General features: G+C 34.8%; 1 protein-coding gene and 1 pseudogene across 2 annotated transcripts in view; one reads left to right on the top strand and one right to left on the bottom strand.

Annotated features, from left to right (window-relative positions):
• Nucleotides 1–27536, top strand: part of LOC148942614 (CAP-Gly domain-containing linker protein 4-like) — a 208731-nt gene that overhangs the window by 126955 nt on the left and 54240 nt on the right. For both annotated transcript variants that reach the window (XM_089102485.1, XM_089102484.1), the window contains exons 8-9: nt 17403–17522; nt 23772–24009. In XM_089102485.1, the coding sequence (XP_088958611.1) occupies nt 17403–17522; nt 23772–24009 (358 nt within the window). The remainder of the gene's footprint in view (nt 1–17402; nt 17523–23771; nt 24010–27536) is intronic.
• On the bottom strand, nt 26089–27144 carry LOC148942615 (uncharacterized; annotated as a pseudogene).

Raw genomic sequence — 27536 nt, 5'->3', positions numbered from 1 at the left:
TGCAAATTGTTATGTAATAATTTTACTGATATATGGAACATAAAAATAAATCTATCTATCTATCTATTCCCGGACTCTGGATTGAACATTTAACTACCGACCAAAACTCTCTAGGGTTATTCACACTATACGCTCTCGTAATTTCCTCATAAATCTTCATCTGCCTCTCTCTCTTTTAACTCTTTTAACTCTATTATTATCTGACCTTTATTTCCTATATTCAGCTAGCCTGCGCAAATTCATTTCCTGATCCAATGGGTCTGTTGCTTTAAGTAGCCTGAAAACCCTAAGTACCTCTTCCCTTTTCTGCCTACATTCCTCATTGAAAAAATCCTCATAATTTCGGGCCGGATGTTTCCTATCCTGAGATAAAGGCTTGATGCTCTCATAAATTTTATCTATAATTACCGAAACAGCTTCATGGTGGTTCTGAAAAATTCAAAATCGAATGGCAATCATTCTGAAATTCATCACTTTCTAGTTCCATTTTAACCAATTCTTCTTTCTCCTTGGCTATCCAAACTGGTTTACGGATCCTTTCATCACACGTAGACCTTTCATTTACCATTTCAGACCGTCGAATACATGCTCTCAGCTTAATACTCACTGGCAAATGGTCAGATCCGACTCGCTCTAGGACCCGAAGGTCCGCCGCCCGGGGCCAGAGAAATCAACTACATAAAACATATTCAATTAACCTCGGGATAAACCCACTATAACACGTAAAATCACCCATACCCAAATCTCCTCCCAACCTTCCCTTCAAAATTAGTAACCCTTCCCTTTTACAAAAATCTATTAAATTCCTTCTCCATCTATTTATTTTCCTAAACCTATCCCTACTTTTCCTAATAGGGAAAACATACTCACATTCATTCTCCAAACAAACATTCTGACCTGGTTCATTTACAAGGGGTTCACCAACCTGCAACTCGTCCTGTTTACTAGTATATGCATTGAAGTCCCCTAGAAAAACAAAATTACGGCAAGGGTACATTCTTTTATACATGTGTGTTTTATTTTCAATCAATTCCCATGTATCTTCACGGCTGTAAGAACTATTACTCGGAGGCAAATAAACAACACAAACAACAAGGTGAACGTTTTAACTGATAATAATAACCATAATAAATTTTCAGACTCACTTTCTAGCCTACGAAATAAATTAAATACACCCTTCCTTACAAGCGCCGAAACTCCTCCATAATATCTACCATTTGCCGAAACTTTTCTCCTACACTCAAAACCATCAAAATCTTCACATGCCGAAAACTGATCTAGCTAGAGAATTCCACGTCTCAATAAGGCAAACAACATCCCAACTTTCACAACTGGCTGATGTACTTTACTCTAATTAATTTTAAAAAAAATTCCACAAAATACGTTTTTCAAAGAAAAGTAAAGAACCCCATTAAACCAAAAATGAGCAAAAATAAAATCAAATAATCTACCAAGCTCGAAACTACCACAAATCAGCATCGATAAATAAATGAAACTAAAAACGAACAGAAATTACAATAAATAACCGAGTCAAGCTCAAAACGAGCAGAAATTAACATAAGTTGGGCGCGAAACCCCTATGCCTTCCCAAGGCCAGAACAAAATTTGCACTTTACTGAAAAAAATATAAATGTTTTTACTTTTATAACTTTAAAAAATAAAATAATTTTAACATTTTCATGACTAAATATAATTATATGTATATTAAAGTGAAAATGCAAATTCATTTGTATTTTTTCATTAAAGTGAAAATTTTGTTTTGACCTTGGAAAGGCCTAGGGGTTTTGAGCCTAACTTATGTTAATTTCTGCTCGTTTTGAGTTTGACTCGGTTATTTATTGTAATTTTTGTTCGTTTTGGGTTTTATTTATTTATCGATGCTGATTTGTGGTAGTTTCGAGCCTGGTAGATGGGTAGTTTCGGTGGGCGTGGAAGGGTTGTTAGTTGCCTTCCAATCACTTTCGAGTATTAAAAAGGGCACAAGCCACTCCAATTTTTAATTGAATGAGCCCTTTTCGAAGTTTCTATGACAACTTTTTCGATACAAAGTGCTCTGCTCTAAAGGAAAAAAAAAATCATAAATAATACATTGTGCCAAAATCGTTCTTATATGCCCTCAGGACATAACTTAAAACCCTTGCCCCGAGGGTTGTTGGGGAGTGTCCTCCTCACAAACACATTTTCTATCTGGAAATGAACTACGCTGAACAAAATGGTTATCTCAAAATTTCGCTTGGATGTGTTTGGAGGAATGATTGGTGTGAGGAGGGGGGGGGGGCTAGTCGCCCTCCAATCACTTTCGACTACTAAAAAGGGCGCTAGAACTCTCGATTTACAATAGAATGAACCCCTTTTGAAGTCTCTACGAACACCCCTTCTGTATGAAGTGCCCTGCTTTAAAGAAAAAAAAATAATAAACTGTACATTGTGTCAACATTGATCTTATATGCCCTAAGGGCATAACTTAAAACCCTTGCCCCGAGGATTATGGGGGAGTGTCCTCCTCAAAAAGATATTTTCTATGTGTAAATCAATTACGCTGAACAAAATGGCTATCTCAGAATTTTGATTGGATGTGTTTGAGGGAATGATGGGCGTGGGGGGGGGGGCTAGTTGCCCTCAAAAAACTTTTTACTATTAAAAAGGGCACTAGCCACTCCAATTTCCAATTTAATGAGCCCTTTTAGAAGTTTCTACGACAACTCCTACGACACGAAGTGCCCGGGTATGGATAAAAAAAAAAAAACAAAAACAAAAAAACATTGTGCCCACATCGTTCTTTACTTAGGCAGCGCTAGCTTGCTGCCTATGATAGATTTTCTAACTTTTCCCTACTATAAACTAGCAAATTCCAAACTACAAAACGTAAGCACGATTCACTATGGCCCTGTATTCCTTATTCTGGCAATTTTGACTGGTTCCCAGGTACTACTATACCCCCCTCCAAGTAGGATGCTCCTGATAAAAAACAAGGTTTTCACTATCTTGCGTGGTGCAAATGATTCGTAATCCTGAATCGCCACCCTTTCTGCGGCATTTTTTTTTATGCCTTTATCCTGCTGTAAAGGGCTAATGTTCTTACTATTTCTTTTGTCCTGTCTCACAATCTGCTGAGCTAAATCCACCGCAGGTTCTCGGCTAACGGGGGTATGATACTGGCCACGAACAAAAGCAGCCCGGTCCCCCTCTTCTACACTAAACACAAAAGCAGCACTTCCAAAACTCTGGCCACTAGCAGCAGAATTTACCGATCCATTTCTCTCACGTGAAATAATCTGATTACTCTGATTTGCTCGAGTGTAAGATGTCCCAGGTTTACTAAAATCATTATGGGGGCTATTCATCTTTGTTTCCTGAACTTCAATAACTGTCCCATGCGTGACTGACTTTGATCCTTCTTTACTGAGTAAACTTGTATTGTCCATTACTTCATTGCCCCTGTGCATATTACGATTTAATTCTGAATTCTGATGATCATGGGTTCTCATTTCCTCTACTGCTATAACCTTTTGTTGTTCTCGATCAATTTCTTTAACTTTACCCAATTCACTAGCATAACTTATAGCCCTTGCCCCAAGGGCTGGGGGTTATCTAACCTGGAACCATAGTTATTTGACATTTGGACTATTTGGAACAAGATGTTTATCTCAAAATTTCGATCGAAAGCATTTGGGGCAAAATGGGCATGGGGGAGGGCTGGCTGCCCCCTGATTGCTCTTTGCGTCTTATAGAGAGGAGTACAATTTTCGATTTAAAATCGAATGAACCTTCTCCGAAGTCCATTCGACCACCCCTTCCATAAAAACCTTATATGTTAACAATAGACAGCTTGCATAAATTGCAGCCCTTGGTCTAGGGACGGTGTTTGTTTGCCAATCTCAGAGGCATAATTACTTGACTTTTGGAGTATTTTCAACAAAATAGCTCTCTCAACGGTTTTTTTCGGATGCATTTGGGAAAAGAGGACGTGGGGCGGGGGGGGGCTAATTGCCCTCTGATCAATTTTGACTCCTAAAAAGCGAACTAGAACTTAAAATTACCAACCAAATGAACCTCCTCCAAAGTTTATACAACCATCCCTGCCATAAAAACTTTATATCCCCTGGTTATAACTTAAAACCCTTGCCCCTGGGCTCTGGGGAGTTGTGTCAAACCTGGGGGCATTGTTATATGGTATTTGGGCTGTTTTCAACAAAACGGCTATCTCAAAATTTCGATCGTATGCATTTGAGGAAAAGAGGCCGTAGGGGGCTAGTTGCTCTCTGATCATTTTGACTCTTAAAAAGGGAACTAGAACTTCCAATTTCCAATCAAACAATCGTCCTCCAAAGTTTATACGACCAACCCTTCCATGAAGACCCTATATGCCCTCAGGCAATAACTTACAACACTTGCCCCTGGACTCTGAGGGGTTGTGTCAACCCCGGAGTTTATGTTATCTGATCTTTGGACCATTTTTAACAAAATGGTTGTCGGATGCATTTGGGAAAAGTAAAAGTTGGGGGGGGGGGGCTAGTTGCCCTACAATAATTTTTGACTCTTAAAAAGGGAACTGGAACTGTTAGTTTCCAATCAAATGAGCCCCCTCCGAAGTTGACACGGTCATCCTTCCATATGAAGTACCTCTGGAAAAAGAAATAATGTATAATAAAACATAGAAGGCTTATGGTCTTTACTATAGTCAACGCTATAGCGTTGCCTCTGATCACTATCAGTTACCAAAAGAAAATCTCTGAGTACCCCCCTCCCTTTTATAAAAAAAAGTTGTTCTAGTTCTCCTCCAGAATATTATTATTTTTATGTTCTTTCTCTAAATATACTGGGCCGACAGTATACGATTTTCCTTGCCTTCTTTAAGCTTGTATCCTCCTTCTTTAAGACTATACTAAATAGTAAATTTTTTACCTCATCTCAAGCCTCCCTCCTCTTCCTATTCTCTTGCTATGTACTGTCAAGGCCGTGTCTAGGGAGGGTTAGGGGTTTACAACCCCCACCCCTACTCCTCTAATTTTTAGTCCGACTCATGAAAACGTAACAAAAATGCAAACAAGCAGATGGTTGATGCGGTTTTTGTTCCCCCTCCCCACGAACCAAAATCTAAAATACACTCTTGTGTGCTGTATAGACTAGACGGATGTGTGTTTTTGCATTTTTATCGCTACTAAAGCCTTCTATCTACTATTTACTGTTTGGAACAGTTTCAGTTTAAAACCAGTCAGTTTGAAATTTTCATTCCTTTCTTTCGCTGGGAACCTTTCAAAACGAGCTTTTAGGATCAAAACGAGGAGCTTAAGTGCTTTCCTAGGAATAGTGTTTGTAGATTGAAAGAAAGGAAAATTCAATGTTTCACATTAGTAATAGAATAGAAATGCTAAGTTTATGGAAAACACTTTGCTGTAATTTGGATAATAATTATAGAAAAAGTTTTGTAAATATATTTGAGGTGCCAGGGGGGGGGTCGTGATAGCAAACTTTAAGTAGCAAGGAAATCAAAATACTTTTGCTATCGAAGGAATAAATATAACGAAATAGTATAATTGGCCTTTCAGAAAAGATGTTCCAGTAGGTAAGTCAACTACTAATAATTTGAAGCATTGAATAATTTCATTATTAAACAAATTGATGCATAGCTTAGATTTTTAGCTATTACATGATATATACACTTTTTTCCCGGTTATTTTTAAATATATTTAATCATCCAATCACTAGATTTTTATCCAGTTTATTAATGGCTATGTTTCTTTTCGGCTATAGCATCCTTTTTTCGCTCATTTTCTGTTGATTTTTTACACACGTTATTTATTGCTGAACTCGGCACCCGAGAGTGTAAAAAAACTGAACCAAAAATTGAAGATCTTGTTTTAAGACGTATATTGTTGGGCAAGTTTTCAATTAACCAATTTAAAGAATTTGATTACATTTTTAGTTTCCTTAGAAATTTAAATAATTTAAGATATGGCGAACTTAATTAAGATAAATAAATTAATTAAGTTAAATTAATTAGGGTAAGAAGACAAATTAGTTTAGGTAATAAATTAATAAAAATAAATTAGGATATGGTGAGAAATTTTAGAGATTTTTCTAAAATTTATTTAGAATAGAAATTTTTAGAATTTCTATTCTAAATAGAATATCCCCATATTAGAATTTTTTCAGACTTTTGCAAAAACAAAAAGGACAAGCCCCTAGGGCCGTGATTCACAATTTGGGGCACATACCCCAGCTGTGAGGTATAACAATATTTTGTTGGGCCATGGGCAGGATGCGTACCCTTCAGCTGACTACTTTAGAGCTTTTATTAAAAAAAAAAAGAAGCATTTTTCATGTCAATGACGTCACATTCAAATGCATTTAAAGAGCACAAAAACATGATAGGGATGCAATGACGCTATAGGTTGTATAAAAGGTGTGTGGGCGTAACTGAAGCCATATAACTGAGCTTATGTGCAACTAAACCCCATTTAACGGAATCCTCGTTCAACTTAACCCCCGTTTAACTAGGTCCACCTGCAACTCAACCTTATTTAGCTGAACCCTCGTGCAACTAGACCCCTGTGCAAATCAGCCCACGTGTAACTCAATCCTATTTGACTGAACCCACGTTCAACTGGACTCCATGTCCCTCAGCCCATGAACAACTCAACACCATTTGACTGAACCCTCGTTTGACTAAGTACAACTCAATCCCATTTAACTTAACTCTCGTTCAACTGGACCTCTGTTTAAATCAACCCTATTTTGACTTAACTCTTATTTAACTCACCCAAATTTAAATTAAGCCTTGTTTTACTGAACTCAACCCGAGGACTAAGAATAAATTTGAACTAGTACTGATTAGAAGTTCAAAATTTGTTTCTCGATTCTTTTGGAGTTTCTAACTTATATTACCCATTTGGGCAAGCTAAACTAATTAGTACCAAGGACAGAGAACTGGCAGAGCCACTATTGCAACTAATTTCTGTCACTGGCAGCAACTGAAAACGCTTCACTTTCGGGATGGTGCTTGCGTGTATCTTTTCGTGCATGGCAAAGTTGATAATTACTCCAATCAAATAGGACTATACCCAGTTTCCATTAAAATGACTAGATTTTGATTTCTTCCCCCGTACTTGGTCTAATATTATAATCACTTTTTTCATGTTTTTTTTTAGGCTATTTCACTGTTTTAGGCTATGGAGAGGAGTGAGTGTCGTTGAATTTGGGCCTCAGCTCTAAGATAAGAAATAGCTTTTACTCTGCCTGGAGTTAAATTTTAATAGGATGTAGTCTCTAGTGTAGGAAAACACAAAAGTCAGAAAAAACTTGATTAAAAATTGAGAAATATTGGGAAGAAACCAAAGCTTTGTAGGCTCAAAAATGTCTGCTAAAAAGTTTCTAGGAGAATTTTGTGACGGTGGCGATTATTATAGTTCTCAGCAGGTTTGAATACTGAACCAATTGTCTTTTTATTTGGAGATTTCGAGTGAAGTATGCTATCTAAGATTTGATTTGAAGATATGTGCCTGAGGAGAATTTTAAACATAAGTTGGCAACAGAGAATCAGTAACTCTGAAATCCGGAGTAAAACGGGACAGCCTGTCATTACTGCTGTTCTGAGGAAGAAGAGGTGGTCACATTTAGGCCATGTACTCCGCATGAAAGAAGGCCGCCTTCCTTTGACAGTGTACGACTGGAAACCAGGCGGCAGAAGAAGATGAGGTCGTCCAAAGAATACTTTGCGGCGAACTTTTGATCGAGATCTGAGGACGGCTGAGACCTCGTTAATACCTGAATGGGAAGATGTCAACGCTGCAGCATTGCTTCGGGACGAGTGGAGAGGCTTTGTCGACGCCCTATGCGCCACCAACGGCTTAGGAGGAACTAAGTTCTAAGTAAATAAGTAAGATGCCATCTAAGATAAAACCACTCACCAGTTAATGCACGTCTTTATTGAGTGGGGGAAATAAAAAACTAATTCCTTGAACCTCAGAAGGTTATCCATTTTAATACCCCTACGGTGTTCTAGTGGCCGGCTTGTGCCGAAGAAAGAGAGAAAGAAAAAGAAGATACGTTAGAGTATCAAGCGCTTTTTAATAATTTCTAAGAATTTGTTTCGTAATAAATTTTGGTGTTGAAATAAAAATAAACAGCTTCTATTATTAACGAATCAGCTTTCTATTTGGATGAGTTTTTTCACTTGGCAGTTTTTCAAAATATTTTTGCTTTCCAGTTGCAAAGGTGACTGAACAGGGAAGCATTCAAGAGGGCAAAACACCAGTATCAGGATTTGTGATCATAAAGACTTCATTTGCAGAGTTTTTTATGATTTCAAGCCTTTACACTCCAGAAATGACGCTAAAATTAGTTTTTGATGTCATAAGGCATTTACTAGACCGTACCCAGGATTTGCTTTTTCGGTGGTGGGGGGGGGGGGGAGGGAATTACTCATAGATTTTTCGGGAGGGGGGGGGTTACACAAAAAATCTCAAAAAACCCATACAAAATTTGTTTATATCCATTTTTTTTAAGTTCTTACGAGTCAGACAAACATATTGGTGGGGGGGGACGGGGCTCAAGCCACCCCTGGTTACGGCCTTGGGTATTTATGATGGTGGTGTATGAGAAAGTTATAAAAAGTGCTTAAATGTGAATATTAGATTTCAAATAACATTAAACAGCTCTCTCCGATATTCTAGTGCCCTATCAGTACTAGAGAAATAAAAGAATAAACAGGGAGACTCGTCAACGTTTCCGGCTCTTTTTGAAAGTTCACAAAAATTTTCCTCAGAAGTAAACTTTACTATTAATTTAAATAATAGTTTTAATTTTTGAATCACCATTACCGACAATTTATTTTTACGAGATAATATGTGTGTGTGTGTTTTAATGTGTCTTTAAGATTTTGGTTACTGTGAGCTTTCTCTGTACTAGGGTACAGTTATTGCTGTAACCATGACCTTGGAATGTGTTTGGGCCCTGGGCATGAACAGTTATGAATAAGGTTGAATAAGGGTTCAGTTGCTCAACGGTTAGGTGTTACTGGGTTCAGTTACTGGAAGGCTCAATTTAATGGGATTTGAGTTTCATGAGGGTTTAAGTTCACGAAGATTCAGTTAATTGGGGGTTGGGCTTGATGAGGGTTCAGTTAAACGGGGGTTCAGTTGTACGGAGCTTGAGTTTTATTAGGGTTCATTTGTAAAGAGGTTCAGTTGCACGAGGTTTTAGTTGCATGGGGCCTCATTTACACGGAGATCCAGTTACACGGGGGTTCAGTTGCACCTGGGGTCAGATACACAAGGGTTTAGTACCAAAGGGTTCAATTAAACGAGGATTTCAGTTGCAGTGGAACCTATAAAAAGTGTTGCCTTCAGATAATATTTTTCATTAATAAAAAAAAGCCTAGAAAACGACCTATAAAAAGTGTTGTGTTCAGATAATATTTTTCATTAATAAAAAAAAAGCCGAAAAGACGACCTATAAAAGGTGTTGTGTTCAGATAATATTTTTCATTAATAAAAAAACCCTAGAAACGACCTATAAAAAGTGTTGTGTTCATATAATATTTTTAATTAATAAAAAAAAGCCTAGAAGACGACCTATAAAATGTGTTGTGTTCAGATAGTATTTTTCATTAATAAAAAAAAGCCTAGAAGACGACCTATAAAAAGTGTTGTGTTCAGATAATATTTTTCATTAATAAAAAAAGCCTAGAACACGACCTATAAAAAGTGTTGCATTCAGATAATATTTTTCATTAATAAAAAAAAAGCCTAGAAGACGACCTATAAAAAGTGTTGTGTTCAGATAATATTTTTCATTAATTAAAAAGCCTAGAAGACGACCTATAAAAAGTGTTGTGTTCAGATAATATTTTTCATTAATAAAAAAAAGCATAGAAGACGACCTATAAAAAGTGTTGTGTTCAGAGAATATTTTTCATTTATTAAAAAAAGCCTAGAAGAAGACCTATAAAAGTGTTGTGTACAGATAATATTTTTCATTAATAATAAAAGCCTAGAAGACGACCTATAAAAAGTGTTGTGTTCAGATAATATTTTTCTTCAATAAAAGAAAAAGCCTAGAAGACGACCTATAAAAAGTGTTGTGTTCAGATAATATTTTTCATTAATAAAAAAAAGCATAGAAGACGACCTATAAAATGTGTTGTGTTCAGATAATATTTTTCATTAATAAAGAAAAGACTAGAAGACCACCTATAAAAAGTGTTGTGTTCAGACAATATTTTTCATTAATATAAAAAGCCTAGAAGACGACCTATAAAAAGTGTTGTGTTCAGATTATTATTTTTATTAATAAAAAAGCCTAGAAAACGACCTATAAAACGTGTTGTGTTCATATAATATTTTCATTAATAAAAAAAAGCCTAGAAGACGACCTATAAAGTGTTGTGTTCAGATAATATTTTTCAGTAATAAAAAAAAGCGTAGAAGACGACCTATAAAAAGTGTTGTGTTCAGATAGTATTTTTCATTAATAAAAAAAAGCCTAGAAGACGACCTATAAAAAGTGTTGTGTTCAGATAATATTTTTCATTAATAGAAAAAGCCTAGAAGACGACCTATAAAAAGTGTTGCATTCAGATAATATTTTTCATTAATTAAGAAAAAAGCCTAGAAGACGACCTATAAAAAGTGTTGTGTTCAGATAATATTTTTCATTAATTAAAAAGCCTAGAAGACGACCTATAAAAAGTGTTGTGTTCAGATAATATTTTTCATTAATAAAAGAATCCTAGAAGACGACCTATAAAAAGTGTTGTGTTCAGATAATATATTTCATTAATAAAAAAAAGCATAGAAGACGACCTATAAAAAGTGTTGTGTTCAGAGAATATTTTTCATTTATAAAAAAAAGCCTAGAAGAAGACCTATAAAAGTGTTGTGTCCAGATAATATTTTTCATTAATAATAAAAGCCTAGAAGACGACCTATAAAAAGTGTTGTGTTCAGATAATATTTTTCTTCAATAAAAGAAAAAGCCTAGAAGACGACCTATAAAAAGTGTTGTGTTCAGATAATATTTTTCATTAATAAAAAAAAGCCTAGAAGACGACCTATAAAATGTGTTGGGTTCAGATAATATTTTTCATTAATAAAAAAAAGCCTAGAAGACGACCTATAAAAAGTTTTTGTTCAGACAATATTTTTCATTAATAAAAAAAGCCTAGAAGACGACCTATAAAAAGTGTTGTGTTCAGATAATTATTTTTATTAATAAAAAAGCCTAGAAAACGACCTATAAAAAGTGTTGTGTTCAGATAATATTTTCATTAATAAAAAAAAGCCTAGAAGACGACCTATAAAGTTTTGTGTTCAGATAATATATTTCAGTAATAAAAAAAAGCGTAGAAGACGACCTATAAAAAGTGTTGTGTTCAGCAAATATTTTTCATTAATAAAAAAAGCCTAGAAGACGACCTATAAAGTGTTGTGTTCAGATAATATTTTTCCTTAAAAACAAAAGCCTAGAAGACGACCTATAAAAAGTGTTGTGTTCAGATAATGTTATTTATTAATAAAAAAAAGCCCAGAAAACGACCTATAAAAAGTGTTGTTTTCAGATAATATTTTCATTAATAAAAAAAAGCCTAGAAGACGACCTATAAAGTGTTGTGTTCATATAATATTTTTCAGTAATAAAAAAAAAGCGTAGAAGACGACCTATAAAAAGTGTTGTGTTCAGCAAATATTTTTCATTAATAAAAAAAGCCTAGAAGACGACCTATAAAGTGTTGTGTTCAGATAATATTTTTCCTTAAAAACAAAAGCCTAGAAGACAACCTATAAAAAGTGTTGTGTTCAGATAATATATTTCATTAATAAAAAAAAGCCTAGAAAAAAGCCTAGAAGACGAATAGATATCAAGTTAATGGTATTTTAAGCTTCCTTCGGGTGAATACACGTAAAATTTTGAATAAAAATTTAAATATCACAAGGGGAATCAGGATTTTAGAAGTGACTTTGTGGGGCATGGCCCGAAATTGGTTTGGAACTTCTGCCCTAGAGGGTTTTTAATCCCTAAATGGAGACTAAATCTCCAAGACTATTCTTTTGCCTACACTTGTAAATGTAATCCCTTCTAATATGATGTAAGCTATCTTTAATGTAGGCGTATCTAGTAATAACGTTCCAGATGGGATCCAAAACTAATAATTCATCACTTGTGAACCTGACGTGATGTGTAGTTGAGAATATTTCTTTGCTAGGCTTTTTTAATAGTTTTTCATAGGACTAATAAAATATGATAGAATTCAGAAATCATTCATTCGAGAGAAGTGCGTTAAATTACTAAACCCTCTCCTAGACCTACGCCTATAATTTATTTCTTGCTACGATCTTGTAAGCTGTCCTTATAGTCCTTGTAAGCTATCTTCTGTTACAACATTCCAATTGGGATCCAAAACCTGTAAGTCATCTCTTATGAATCTAATGTGACGTGACATGGCTGGATATATATTGCTTCCAAGACCTCTTTTATTATATTTTCATCCTTCTCGGCAAATATAATTCGGCAGTATTTATGAGCGTTTAATAGTCTCTCATCTTGCAATGGGGCTATTATCTTGTGTTCACGAGGGGGTCATGTCCCTCTTCGTTGAAAATCGAAAGAGTAGTAGCTATTAGTGTCATATCATTTACGGTGTTCATTATTTCCAATAGATAATTTTATAAAATTGGAAATAGAATATTTTTACTCCATGTACTTATGGAGCTTTTCTATTTAGTAGCTCATCGTTTTTCTGGTAAAAATTTTTTTTAGACTAATAATAGGTGTTTATTCAGATAGAAAGTTGGCAAAATTAGAATTTTTGGGGCTAAGTTTATGAAGGAAATTGAGGCAGACGTAAATTTCAATTATGCTCCTGACGTAAAGTAGAACATCGGCTGGAAATTTTCAGTTTTTAGTTTGAAATGAAGTTAGCATTATGAAACTTGAAGTTAAGTATTTCAGCGAGTCGTAGATCCTGTAATTTTTGGTGGGAAGAGGAGGTTGGGGCTAGCTAGAATTTTTGTTATTTTATTTTGGCTTGACGCACATCTGTAAAATTAAGTTACAATTTACACCAAATCTAGGCAGGTGGTGCCCCAGTTGCAATTGCAAGATTCATGAATATGTAATTCCAAACGCACTAACTTATACTTTACCCAGGCCAGAGTACCGAACTTACTTTGATTACTTTGAACAAATAAACCTAGTATTCATCCTTTTGTAAGCAATGGGATAGAGTTTATACACTTGCGTTAGATTTTGCGGCGGCGTATGATTCAATTATCCATTCTTGGGCTATGACTGCGCTTCTGAAGAATAATGTCCCACTACCAGTAGTTTTGGTTTTAAAAAAGTGGTATGGCTCCTCTCGTATTAAGTGGAAGAATCAGTTTAGTGATTATAATGTTAAGTTATGTAGGGGGCTGAGACAAGGAAGAATTATTTCTCCTTTGATTTTCAATATTACTGTTTCGGGACTATTTGATCAAATTCAGTTGACTTTTATTTATGGTAAAGGTTATGTTCTGTCGTGGATTGCTTACGCAGATGATTTACTCCTTTTGAGTCGATCACTTCAGTCACTTCAACAAAATGTAGATTTTTTAGCAAAGGTTTTTAGTGAGCATGGACTTCGTTTTCGCCCTGAAAAGTGTCAGTTTTTAATTCTTGGTCCTAAGGCTAGTGATCTCGTTAATTCAGAAATTTCTGTTCGTATTTTATGATAGTATTTTAAAACCTTTGGAATCTTCTTTATATCTTGGTGTGCCTTATGGACGAACTTTAGCTCTATGCCGTGCTTCTATTTCTAAAGCAGTTAAAAGCAGAGTAGCGTCTAGTTTCGGGGCAGTAATTCCTCTTCGTGATCTTCTTTCTCGGAAATCACTGGCTCGGGTATATAATACAGTCGCTTTGCCTCAGATTTTACTTTTTTCCTCGCTTCTCCCGTTTTTTAGAATTAGTAATTTTGCGCATGTAAAAACCACATTTTTTAGTTTTTCTAAGTTCCTTTACCGCTTTTCTAAATCTGAATCAAATAATTTTTTAATGAACACATATAAAATAATAAAACCCTGTTGATGTTTTGGAGAAAAAGCAAAAGAAATTTTTATCCAATTTACCTGTTTTTTCTCATAATTTATATAGAGCTGCGCACGAAGCTTAATTTATTTTATTTTATTTGATTTAATTTTTGAATGAAGTGTTGATTTGTGAAGTGTTAATTTTAAGTGTTAATTTATTATCTATTGAATGAAGTGTTAATTTGTGTGGTAATTTTGATTGAAGGCCTTTGCGTACTTAATTTTATGGCCTGTTGATTAGCGGTTATTATTATTTTTATTTATTTTTTTTACTCTTCGTATTCGGAGGAAATAAAAAGTTTGAATTGAATTTAAATCGCAAATCCAGTATAACATCCAAAATAAATCCAGTGACATGTTAGCATTGTCGCTGTCTATCTGTACTATGTGTCTACCTGATCGCTCTCTTGTAAAATGCAATGCACTAAAAGACAAGTCGAAAGACAATCAAGGACGTGATTGATTCTTCCCGAGTATATGGCTGTATGAAGAGTTTGGACTTACCACAAACCCTCGAATATGACATATTCTATGAGGAACAAGTGAAAGTCTTCCATTTAGAAAGAGAAACGACAGAGATGGTGATAAAGTACCTTTTAAAAATTGCAAACGTAAAAAAAGGAATGATTTGGAGAAAAAAAGAAGATTGGAAAAGACATTGGTTTAGAAGCGACACGATATTTATGTAGAAGTGACAAGACACTGGTGTAGCCGTGAAAAGACACTTGCCTAGCAATGACAGGACATTGGTTTAGCAGGGACAAGACATTGGTGTAGCAACGAACAGACACTGGTGTAGCGGTGACAATACATTGGTATAGCAATGACAAGACATAGGTGTAGCAGCGACAAGACATTGATACAGGAATAACAATACATTAGTATAGCAGCGACAAGACATTGGCCCAGCATTGACAAGACATTGTTCTTGCGCAGCTATGTGGGCCTCAGGCGGCATGGTCCTCCAAAGAACTGATAGTTGTAGTGGTAACATTAACACCTATCCACATCCCACATCAAACAATTTCGAATATGCCAGCTTTAAAGCTCAAAATGGCTGTAAGCGTGGAATTATTCTCAGAAGAGCTTATATGGGAACTTGTCTCTATAAAAAAAGAAGAAATATTGGTCAGGTGAGAGTTCAGGTTCATTTATTCTCAAATCATATACAAATAACATACAAAGTATACCAATATCTGGCAGAGAGACAAGCTAGTTTTGCACAGATTTGAGATTTGACCACATTTTTCTTGTATTTGAGTTTGGGTTTCTCAACCGAATCTTTTATATAGATTGATGGTGCACCAATGGTTGCTTTATCTCCTTTTACATTTGTCACAATTTAAAACTCATTCTTTTCCAGCATTTTTCTTCATCTTGGTCCAACAACTTTGACTTAACAACCCAAAGCTCCTTAAATTCAAACTAGAATTTTATGCTTAATCAAAGTATGATATCCTATTCATGTCTACTCAGTCTACTCATGCGATAGGTATTCTCCCTGCCTCCCATGTGTCAACTTAGGTTGTTGAACTGAACGAGTAAATGTTAGAGCTCTTTTCCGTATATGTTAAAATTTAATAAGCAATAGGCATTCTGGGACTAGAGGACGATTGGGTTGTATAGCCGTGGGTTTATAGGGAGGAATTTTTATACAGTGTGATTGTTTGTTAATTTTAATTAACAATATAAAGCGTTTATTCTTTGGTTTGGTTTTAATATTACTTCGTGTGAATCAGGGTTAAATAGTACTTCTATTTTTCTTTTTGTGCTTGTTATTTTTTTTTATTTTTGTATCTTATGTCTGTAGATCTATATATTCAATGTATTATTTATTAGATCTGAATATAGGTATAATATCTATTTATATTAAATCTTCAAGATTTATTTATACTGTGAAGCATGCGATTTTGCGACAAGCCCTCTACTGTATCTTGCACCAAAAAGGCAGTGCCCTAATGACGTCGGATTCATTAGTTTCAAATCGGGTATTTGTCAAATCAGGATACTGCTTGGACTTTTTCTTAGCGAATGCTCTAAATATGTTCCAAAAATCAGAAAAATATCCTTTTTATGTTTCCGACACATTTTCAACGTATTCTTAATGCTAAAAAAGCAATAAGTTTAAACAAAGCAATAATGTTATTCTAATAATTAAAAAAATGTTATTCTAGATAAATTATATATATATATACATATATATATATATATATATATATATATATATATATATACATATATATATATATATATATATATATATATATATATATATATATATATATATATATATATATATATATATATATATATATATATATATATATATATATATATATATATATATATATATATATATATATATATATATATTTATATATATATATATATATATATATATATATATATATATATATATATATATATATATATATATATATATATATATATATATATATATATATATATATATATATATATATATATATATATATATATATATATATATATATATATATATATATATATATATATATATATATATATATATATATATATATATATATATATATATTGATTTTTCGATTCCCTTCAATTCCTTGCTTATGTTCCTTTCCCACCTCATTTGGGGACGATCTGTTTTTCCTTCGGCTCCAGACGGATGGCCAAAAGAGCTCAATCTTCGGCAATTTGTCATTCTTCTTCTGGAAAAAATGTCCTAGTCATCTCAATCTTTCTTCTCTATAGACGTAGAAAGCAAGATCGAACCACTTTTTCGCAGATCTTGGTTCTAAAAATCATGGGTATCTAAAACTATCCTTTAATCTTTCCTCTGGAAAATATTTAACAGACCTTATTGCTCCTTTCGAAGCATCCATATTTCAGAACCATACTTGACCATAGTTTCCGAAATTCCACTGTCGTCACTATTGGCAGTGATGACAATATTCTAATCTTGATTTGTAGATTTATCTTCCTATTGTTCCAAACTTTTTTCAATTGAGAAGAAACACCATAGTCCTATTCTACTTTTCTACTTTCTACTGGTCTACTACTTTTCTACTTTTCCTACGTTTCTACTTTTCTACAATTCTACTTTTATACTATTCTACTTTTTAAATCTTCTCTGCATCCACCATTTTTGCTATTAATACTGCCAGATAAGTGAAGCTCTCCCCTCGATATGTCAAAATCTGCCACGGATCGATTCATAATGTTGTTGCATAAATCCGATGCAAAATTGGCGTATGTTGGTCTCAAAAGCGCCTATTTTACCCAAACATTTCTTGGGTTGATTCCTTCACATTTCTAACTTGTTCAGTCCTTTTATAGGTATTTTTGCACCAGTGAATAGGATTTCACGTATATGTGGTACACAGACTGTACATGCTTCGAAACGGTCGCACCCAATTTCAAATGGAAGCTGTTCTGAACGGCCTTACCAGTCGTCAAGTAAGTTACCTTTGAGTCTTGAATTTAGAATAAAATAAATATTTGAAAGATATACTTGAATATTAAAAACGACAATGGAGATTATGCTATGATAGCAGGTTTTTAAATAAAAAAAATAATAAAAAACAAAGGATATTATAATCTGAATAAGAAGGGCTGAAAAATTCTATAAATCTAGGATTTCGGAGAGGGGACCAAGCTACCCTCGCCTCTGCGTTTGCCCCTTCCTCGAGGTTATATCCCTTCCTTAATTTTGAGGAAACTTAACAAGAAAATTTTAAATTATTTTTATAAGAAATAGGCTCTTCTAAGGGAATATACCACAGATTTTTCTTGTAAAGCCCACGGTCATAGTGCTTATAAAAATAAAAAATTATTTTTATAAGAAATAGGCTCTTCTAAGGAATATACCACAGATTTTTCTTGTAGAGCCCATGGTCATAGTGCTATTGAAGAATATAAATATATTCACAGTTGGTTTGGGGATGAATTTGCCAAAAAAGTAGAAATCGGGTGAATTCTATGAAGGCTATTGATTTTATGTAAGAAGTGAAAAATATAATTGGATTTACGGAGCGGTTGAGCCCTCCCCCCGTGTTATGCTTGGCACGTAATATTCGTTTAAATAAGAGACAGACTATAAATGTTCGTCGACCCTCCATGAATTCAATTTTAAAAAAGTGATATTATAATATACTAGTTTCATTTTTGATCCTATTTTCGGCACGTTTCAAGGTAGCTATTCTTATGCTTAATCTGTTCATTGCCTTTTAAGTTTATTAAGAATTAATTTTTCCGTTCACATTCAAGTCCTGACGTTCAGGAATTAGAGTATTTCATTTCAACGTATTAGGATAAACGCCATGTTTAAGGGACAACAAGGATCGTCGTTCTTCGGACGTTTTTCATCGTTCGTTCTTAAGAGGTTAGCTCTGCTATTAAAAGTTAGGACTGCTTATACACCTCTTTAGCTCTACCTTTTGTATTTTTAAAATCTACATATTACCTTTATATGCCGTTTTTGAACTATGTATATGCGCTTTTAACTATTCTTATGTATCCAATAAAGCACAATTCTTATGCAGCCAATAAAGTAGAATTCTTATGCAGCCAATTTTTTTTCAAAATGGACGAAGAAGTCGAAACTTTTTTCTGGAATCTATGAAAATAAATGAGAACCAGGATGGCAAAACGGACTATGCTTGTAGCACATAGATATCAGATTGAACTTAGTTCTAAATGCATAAACCAAAAAAGTCCGTGTGTTAAGAAAATCAAGTTATGAAGGTCAGTTTATGTAAAGCTGACTCCTTTTTACACCCCTCAATTTCATGTTTTCAGAGAGCAGCATTGAGCCACGTTTTCAGGGTCAGCGGGCTCAAACACCAAGGCCGTATCCAGGGGGGGGGGGGGACCCGGTTTGAACTCCCCCCCCCGAAATTTTTGACCGAGTCGAAAATTAGTCTAAAAAATACCTGTAAAGACAAAACCTTAACAGAAAAAAAATATGCTCCCACACTAAATCCTATTGCATTTTGTGGGTTAACGGTTCTGATCAGCTTACGCAATTAGGTAACCGTAGGTAACCCCATGTTCACCTGACCTTGCATAGTAAATTAGGGTTAATAATATGCGCTCTGATCAGCTTACTCAATTAGGTAACCCCATGTTCACCTGACCTTGCATAGTAAATTAGGGTTAATAATATGCGCTCTGATCAGCTTACGCAATTAGGTAACCCCATGTTCACCTGACCTTGTATAGTAAATTAGGATTAATGGGCGCTCGAGGTATGGTATAAGAGAGTGCAAGATTGTCATTTCAGTTCAGTTCAATTTCGGACTTGGCTAAGAGAAGAGCGATTTTCAACATGAAGAGGAAGTGTGACATTACGTCGTTTTTCGCGCCCAAGCGGACCAGGGATGTTTCTGACAGTGGCATTAGCGGGACGTCTGCGGAGCGTTCATCTACACCTGTGGATCTGAAGGACACTGGAGCCATAGTTGAAGCTTCTGAATCACGCACACTGGAACCAACCACGACGCAACACGCACTTGCACCAACCCAGTCTTTGTCGTTGTTTGCAAATGGCATCGGTTGTTTTGTCAACAAATCATCCAGTCTCGATTCAAATTCTAAACTCCGTTTGCTGAAGAGCCCTTGGACTCCAGATGTCTCCTAAATTTTTCCAGTATCCGAAAAACGGAAGCTGAAGTTTCAGTTAACTTGGCTCGCTCTTATCAGTTAGTTGTCCTACTCTCCATCTGAGGACGCTAATTTTTGTAGATTTTGCGTTCTGTTCTCGTCAGAGACAGCTGGCGAAGACTGCCACCAGCGCCTGGGGAATCTAGTCACCAAACCATTTAGGAACTGGAAGGATGTGATAGAGTGCTTCACAGCTCACCAACAAGCACAGTTTCATAGAAACTGCATCGCGTCGACTGAAAACTTCATTTATGTCTCGGAGAAAAGGCAGGACAATATCGTGCACCAACTAGACGCGGCTAGGAAAGCGCAGGTTCAAGAAAATTGCCAGAAGTTGCGACCAATTGTTGAAACGGAGATATTTTGTGGGCGGTAACAACTTGCCCTTCGTGGTACCAACGATTCCGGCCCCATTTCGGTCTCGGATCCAGAACCTTCTCACAATGATGGCAACTTCCGAGCACTACTGCGGCTGAGGGCGAGACACGGTGACGATGCTCTGAAGAACGAGTAGCTGTCTGTTTGTGTCCGCTACACTTTCAAAGGGAACTTGCATGAGGACTTCCTTGGTTTTACCCCACTTTCTGATTTGACTGGGCAAGGTCTGGCTTCATCAATCCTGCAATTTCTTGAAAGCCTTGGTCTTAATTAGAACAAGATGGTTGGTCAAGGATATGACAGTGCAGCAACGATGAGTGGACATCTTAGGGGTGTCCAGGCTGTTATAGGTGAAAAGTATCTGAAGGTGCTTTACGTCCATTGTAGTGCGCACAGTTTCAACTTGGTCATCTCTTCTGTATGTTCTATTCTGGCGTTTAAGCATTTCTTTGGAGTCTTGTCAAAAGTCTGAAGTTTTTACCAGACTTCCCCACTCTGGACACAGAATTTAAAAGAGAAGATCAACGAAATACTACCGGATTCGAGGAAACATATTTAAACCGGACTCTGCAAAACAAGATGGGTGGAGCGCCACGATTCAGTCGTGCGTTTTCTTGAGCTGTACTGACCAATCCTGCGATCCCTGGAAGCTCTTGAAGAGAATAGACATGCAGAAACTCCGGCAAAAGCGGCGCAGTTGCTGGACACCATGAACCAGTCGCAATCTGTTCTGTGTTTCTATGTGGTCAAAGAGCTTCTCTACCTCACGCTTCCATTGTGCAAGACTCTTCAGTCAGTTGACTGTGATTTGGCAGATGCATGCAGGCACGTGGAAACTGTCCTTTCAAAAACAAAGGAAATGCGAGGAAATGCTGCTACTGCTTTCACGTCTATTTTCGACGAAGCTCAGCGTTTTGCCAGCGACTTAGGACTGGAGATGACTCGTCCAGGGACGAGAGGTGACCGGAGTATGCACGCAGACGATCCAGACCTTCTCAACCACTATAGAACCTCGCTCTTTATTCCTTTCCTGGACCACTTCACTTCTGAGCTGAAACAACGATTTGTACTTCACCAGAAACTGCTGTCAAATTTCAGCGTCCTTTCTCCTGCCAAAATTGTTTCTGTCGATCTGAAGGCATTAAATCTGGAGTCATTGGTTAAATTGTATGGCGATATTCTTCCCGAGCCAGACTGTCTGAAACAAAAAATTGAGCTATGATGCATCAAATGGGAGAATGTTCTGGTATCAGAGAGGCCTATTTGTGCTGTGTCTTTGCTTCAGGCACGCGTTGCCAGTTTGTTTTCAAATGATTTTCTTCTTCTGGCTGTTCTTGCGACGTTATCTGTTAGCATTGCTACTCCGGAAAGAAGTTTCTCAATTCTCAGAAGGCTCAAAACCTGGCAGAGAAATTCAACATGAGAAGAACGATTGAGTGGCCTAGCCCTCCTTGCAGTCCATAGGGACGTTGACATCTGCCCTGACATGGTCATCGACATTTTTGCAGGGAAGAAAAATCGTCGCCTGGATTTCGTTTTATAGATATTCGCCCTTACTTTTAGCTACTTCTAGCCTACTTATATATATAGACTACTATCTAGACTACTACTACTACATTCTAATATATAGACTACTTCTAGCCTACTTTTTGGCTTCTTTTTGCGCAAAAAAAAAAAAAAAAAAGCTTGTAGTATTTAACTGTATGTAAATGCTTGTCTTGTTTTTGCGTTACAAAAAAAAAAAAAAAAAAAAAAATGCTCCTTATAGATACGAAAGTATGCCTAGTGGACGCGTCCTTGTTCGCAAGGGGCGGACTAACGGTCTCGAGCTAACGTAATGTTGCTCGAGGATGTTAGACAAAGTCCACGGGAAAAAATCGGGTAAACCCCCCCCGAACAAAAATCCTGGATACGGCCCTGTCAAACACGGATTGTTCTCGTCTAGTTTCAAGTTTCTGGTTTTCGTCTAGTTTCGTCTAGTTTCAGCGGGTTCGGAGTTTCAACCCCCGTGTTTGATGCACTAGATGCACTGATGCACAACACTTGATGCACTAGACGAGAACAACCCGTGTTCGAACCCGCCGAGCCGTGAACAACCCGTCTTCATATACGGACCCATCTTCAACCTTTCACATACGGAATAATTTCTGTTCGTTTTAAGTTTTAAAGTCGCTCCTTACTTTAAATTTTAGAAAAGAGGATCTTTATAATCTTTGGAAGCAGCTCAGGTAGAAAATGAAACTTTCAGGGATGAGTTAAGAGCATAGCCTAAGTTAAGCCCAAGGAAGCTACCTAAGCTTCTATATCTGTATCATACAAAAAATGAATATATATATATATATATATATATATATATATATATATATATATATATATATATATATATATATATATATATATATATATATATATATATATATATATATATATATATATATATATATATATATATATATATATATAATATATATATATATATATATATATATATATATATATATATATATATATATATATATATATATATATATATATATATATATATATATATATATATATATATATATATATATATATATATATATATATATATATATATATATATATATATATATATATATATATATATATATATATATATATATATTAATATATATACGTGTTTTTTAAGTATGCTAAGTTCTTGTTGCGGCTCCCGCCATGGACAAGAAATTCGCGCCTTGTTAAAAATTTTAAAATTGCGGACCCAACGGCAGCTATAATTGAACAAATTAAACGGTACAACGAGAAAGTCTCTTCCCGCCCTTGGTACCGTTTGCTAAGGCAGTAAATCGCTGTCCATTTAATTTTATTTGCACATCTCTTGTCATATTTAGTCTTTCTACAGTCTCTTATCATATTTAGACTAGTTGATTGAGTCCGTTGATTATGAATTGAAGTTATCAAGTATTTTGCTGTAGGTTAGGTTAGTTGAATTGAAGTTATCAATCATATTGCTTATGTTTCTTCAGTACTTGGGAGTTTAAAAAGTAAAATTTCTTACGTACCTGCAGTGCAGTGTATAATTGAATTTTTGTTTCTCGTCTTTGTAATTTGTTCGATTATGTGTAATGTGTTGTAATTTGTTTTTTGTCCGTGTTTTTTTCTTTTTTAGTGGTACTCCGTCTTTTGTACCTTTTTTTGACGGGTAATAAATAAGTAAATAAATATATGCATATATATATATATATATATATATATATATATATATATATATATATATATATATATATATATATATATATATATATATATATATATATATATATATATATATATATATATATATATATATATATACATGCATCTTATAGTATATCAAATATATCTTAAGTTGCATATCTATATACAACTCCATCCATTGTTGCCGCTTAGCTCTATGAAGGTGTTGTTGAAAATCTTATATAAGCTGGTGCAAACTAGTTGCATATGATTCTCCATTGATCAGTTTTGACTGTTAAATTAATAGGACCATCCCTTCCACAAAAACATTATATGTTAACAATTAGCAACCTGCACAACTTCTTGCCTGCGCCCCGACGAATGGGGGGGGGGTTCATTGAAGCTCAAGGCATCTAAGCGTGCGTGAAAAAACTGACCCAAAATGGGAAGATATTTTTTTTTTAGGTAGTGTTTGTTATGAATTTGCACCAGGAGATCGCGTAACTGTAAAACTAGTTGCATCTGGCCGCCATTGCACCGGCACTATCCGTTATGCTGGGTCAGTTAGTTTTTCTTCTGGCGTTTGGTTTGGCGTGGAGCTTGATTCTTTTGACGGCAGAAATGACGGAACGGTACAAGGAGTTCGATATTTTTCTTGTCAACAAGGAAGAGGTGTTTTCGCCCCAGCTAGCAAGCTTGAGATGTGAGTTGTTCATTTCTTTGCAAAAATATATGTTGACGGAGATGCACCTTTGACCTATAAAGACCAAATTGATATTCTCATGATTTATTCAAACTCGAAGTGTCAATGACATCAAGATAAAAATACTAATTGTTTTATTTATCCATTTTATGTCTAATTTACCCTAAAACCGCAATTTTCTAATGTTTTTCTTTTGGCTGGTTCAAAATTATGAAGTTTTCTGGGCAGTGCCACATTTTTGTCAGTGCTTCGATAATTTTTTAATTTACAACGGTTTTCGACAGTAATTGGCTGATTCCCGAAGACAACTAATCCTTCAAAAGAAAGCTACAAGTTCTTGACCCCTTTATTACCATAATATCTTTAGCTTTTTTTTGCTAGTATTTAACCCACGTTTTTTTGTTTTGAATTTGGTGCTCGCTACACCTAAGAACTTTATAGCTCATGCTTATCTTCTTCATCAAAAATTGAATGAATTATTTCCCCTCTTTTTTCAAAGACATATATTGTTGTGCATGTTTCCAGTTGGCATTTTCAGTGATAACGATGATGAACAAAACCCCCCGTAAAATCCGGCCGTTGAGATGTACTGCTCTGAAGCTTAAGCGTCGTTTAATAGCAAAAATTAATCTCTTTAGACCACGTTATATTGTTACAGAAACACGTACCTAGGTATTATGAAGTTATTATTGGCCACTAGCCAATAGTGGCTACATATATGGCCACTAGCCACTATTGAGGATTTCAGAGAAGGTCATTTTTGTGTCTCAAAATCATTTTGGTTAGACAAAGCATCATATTTGGCGAAAAAGGGATTATTTTAGAATAAATAATAGAAAAATATGAACAATCATAAGAACTGAGATTATAAATTGGGTCTATGCCAGGCATCAGTTTTTTTCGAGGGGTGAGGGCAGGTCAAAACTGAAAATAAAATTTTAGACCAAACTATAGAAGAATTAATTTAAAATTCTCTACGTTCTTGATTGATATTTTCAATCTTAACTTTTTTCAATCATGTGTGATTAAGTGGGAACCAAATGTAAACGACACGTAATTGGAAGAAAACGTTCAAACTCACGTCCAGCGTTGGATTATCAGGAATCAATTGAAGAATCAAGTAATATCCCTACTATTCCTTTGATGTGTCATCATAAGGGTTGTTTGAAGGATAACGCGGTAAAGTAGGGGGTCCAAATATTGCCTGATTCTCCAATTAATGCGTGATGTCAGCTGGATGCTGTTCACATCTCGACCCGGCAGATAACCAATTAGGCTGGCCTAAAATTAGCTATTGTAAATTCATAAAATAGGCTATTTAAGACTTTATAGTGTCAAGTTTAAACGTTATTTTTAAAAGAAACGTTGTTTGCTAGGCCATATTTAATTTTTGAAAAGAAAATGTTGGTTCTTTTCTTTGAAATATAATATTATGTGTTATACTTTACTTGCTTAAGGTAAATCCCTCATTTTAAAGGAACTCGATTTTTAAAATACCTTCTATGAATCCTAACGACGCCACTGCTTAGAAACTAGTGATAGTAAAGACTTGCTTAGTAGTGAGATGCTCGCAATTTTGTTTGCTCTCCTATTGGCAAACAAAATTATGGTAGTAAGAAGCCGCCTCTGGAAAAATCAAAAGATGACCTAGCGATTTTCTCGATTTTTTTAGAGTAAATTCTATTAGAGTAAATTCTGTAGAATAAATCAATTTGTATTGGAGCAATGAGAATCACTGTAATACTTATAGGCTAAAGATCGTCTGAAGTCTCTAGGACAAATGTTACGACTAATAGGAAGAAAAACACCAAAAACACCTACACAAAAGCAGGGTTTGGATCAAGAGAGTGGAATACAATTCATTGGGTATTTCGGTCCTATGTCCAAGGACCGTCTTCAGCTCAACACGAACAAAAATATATACATAAAAACTTACATTAAAATGCCAACTTTGAAACTAAAAATGTTTTTAAAAAACTTTTAAAACACCCCTAGCATCGTTACTTCAACAAAGTTCAACTAGGACTGATACATAAAATGATATGAAATGATAAAATTCTTTCAAACGAAATAAAATAATTAAATACAAGTTTTCAAAGCTAATCTTGCTTTTTTGGCAGCAAGCCTTATAGGTCTTTCTGTAACAGTTTCATTGCTATTGTCTATTGGTTTAGTAAAATATTTAGTTAGATCACTTTTAATTAAATTTGTGTATAAAGAATTTAATGAATATTCTCCTAAGTCCCTATTTAAAGAAATATTATTATCTATTTTGAGTCTAATTTCAATTGACTCCTGAGCTAATTGTTTGATGCCTAAATCATTACTAATGAGAGAAGATTTTTCAAAAATTATTGTGTGGCTGGGGTTATCAAAAATATGGCTCCCTAAAGCAGAATCAAAAGAATTATGAGAACTATAAGAAATTAATACTTTATCTATGTCTTCTTTATGCTGGTGTATGCGTTTTTCTAGATTCTGATGAGATATGCCAACATAGTAATTGCCACAGTCACATGGTATGTGATAAACCCCTCTTTGGCGAGTAATTGGGGTTTTATCTTTACCAGAGTTTAAGAAGTTTGTGATTTTAAAATTATTAGTGAAAACTACATATAAGTTATGTTTGCGCAAATATTTTTTAATTTTGTTGCGATTTTTGGGGTGTACGGAAGATAGATTATATTTGAGGGCTTATCAGGAGCCTCACATTAGGAAATATCTTTGATTTCACGGGAATGTCTTTTTAGTCTACGGTTAATTGTATTATTGATAAAAAGAATGGGGTATCCATTACCAAAAAGAATATACCTGATAAGATTTATTTCTGCTTTTATGTGTGAATCGGAGCAAATGTTAAGGGCACGATTAATGAGAGAAGTTACAACTGCTTTTTTAACCTGTGGGGGGGGGGGCAATGAGATTTAAAATAACGATATCTATTGTTTTGCGTTGGTTTTCTAAAGATAGTAGAATCCAGCTTATCAGTACTACGAATAATTGACACATCTAAAACGGTAATTTGTTTCCAGTTTCTAGGGTAAACTGCTAATTTCTATCATAAGTGTTAAGATGATCTAAAAAATATCGAAGTTCACTTTCCCCATAATTCCAAAGTGAAATTATGCCATCCATGTAGCGACCCCAATAGATATGTCTTAAAAAATACGAACTTAATGCCCAATTCTCATTGCTCCTGACATAAATATTCGCCAGCAGTTTGGATAAAGGTGCTCCCATTGGTAGCCCTTTTATTTGTTGATAAAAGGAATCACGGAACTGAAAATACACTGAAAACTTATTATAAATTTTAAGTAGGGTCATTAAAACTTCACAATCAATTCCTGTCGCTGAATCTTCGATTAAGTGGTAATTTTCTTCTACTTTGTTTCTAGTACTTACTCTTTTATAATATACTGTTTTATTTAATAATTTTAATTTATTTAATAATTTATTTAATATTTTATCTTTAATAATTACTGTTTTTAATAATAATTAAAAATAGCCAGATCTATATTCGTATACAT

The sequence above is a fragment of the Artemia sp. Qi Xiang Cuo genome, chromosome 16 (assembly GCF_049724085.1).
Source record: "Artemia sp. Qi Xiang Cuo chromosome 16, ASM4972408v1, whole genome shotgun sequence".
NCBI classification, from domain to species: Eukaryota; Metazoa; Arthropoda; class Branchiopoda; order Anostraca; family Artemiidae; genus Artemia; species Artemia sp. Qi Xiang Cuo.
The sequence above is the reverse complement of the archived record's forward strand: the minus strand, read 5'-3'. Positions and strand labels throughout refer to the sequence as shown.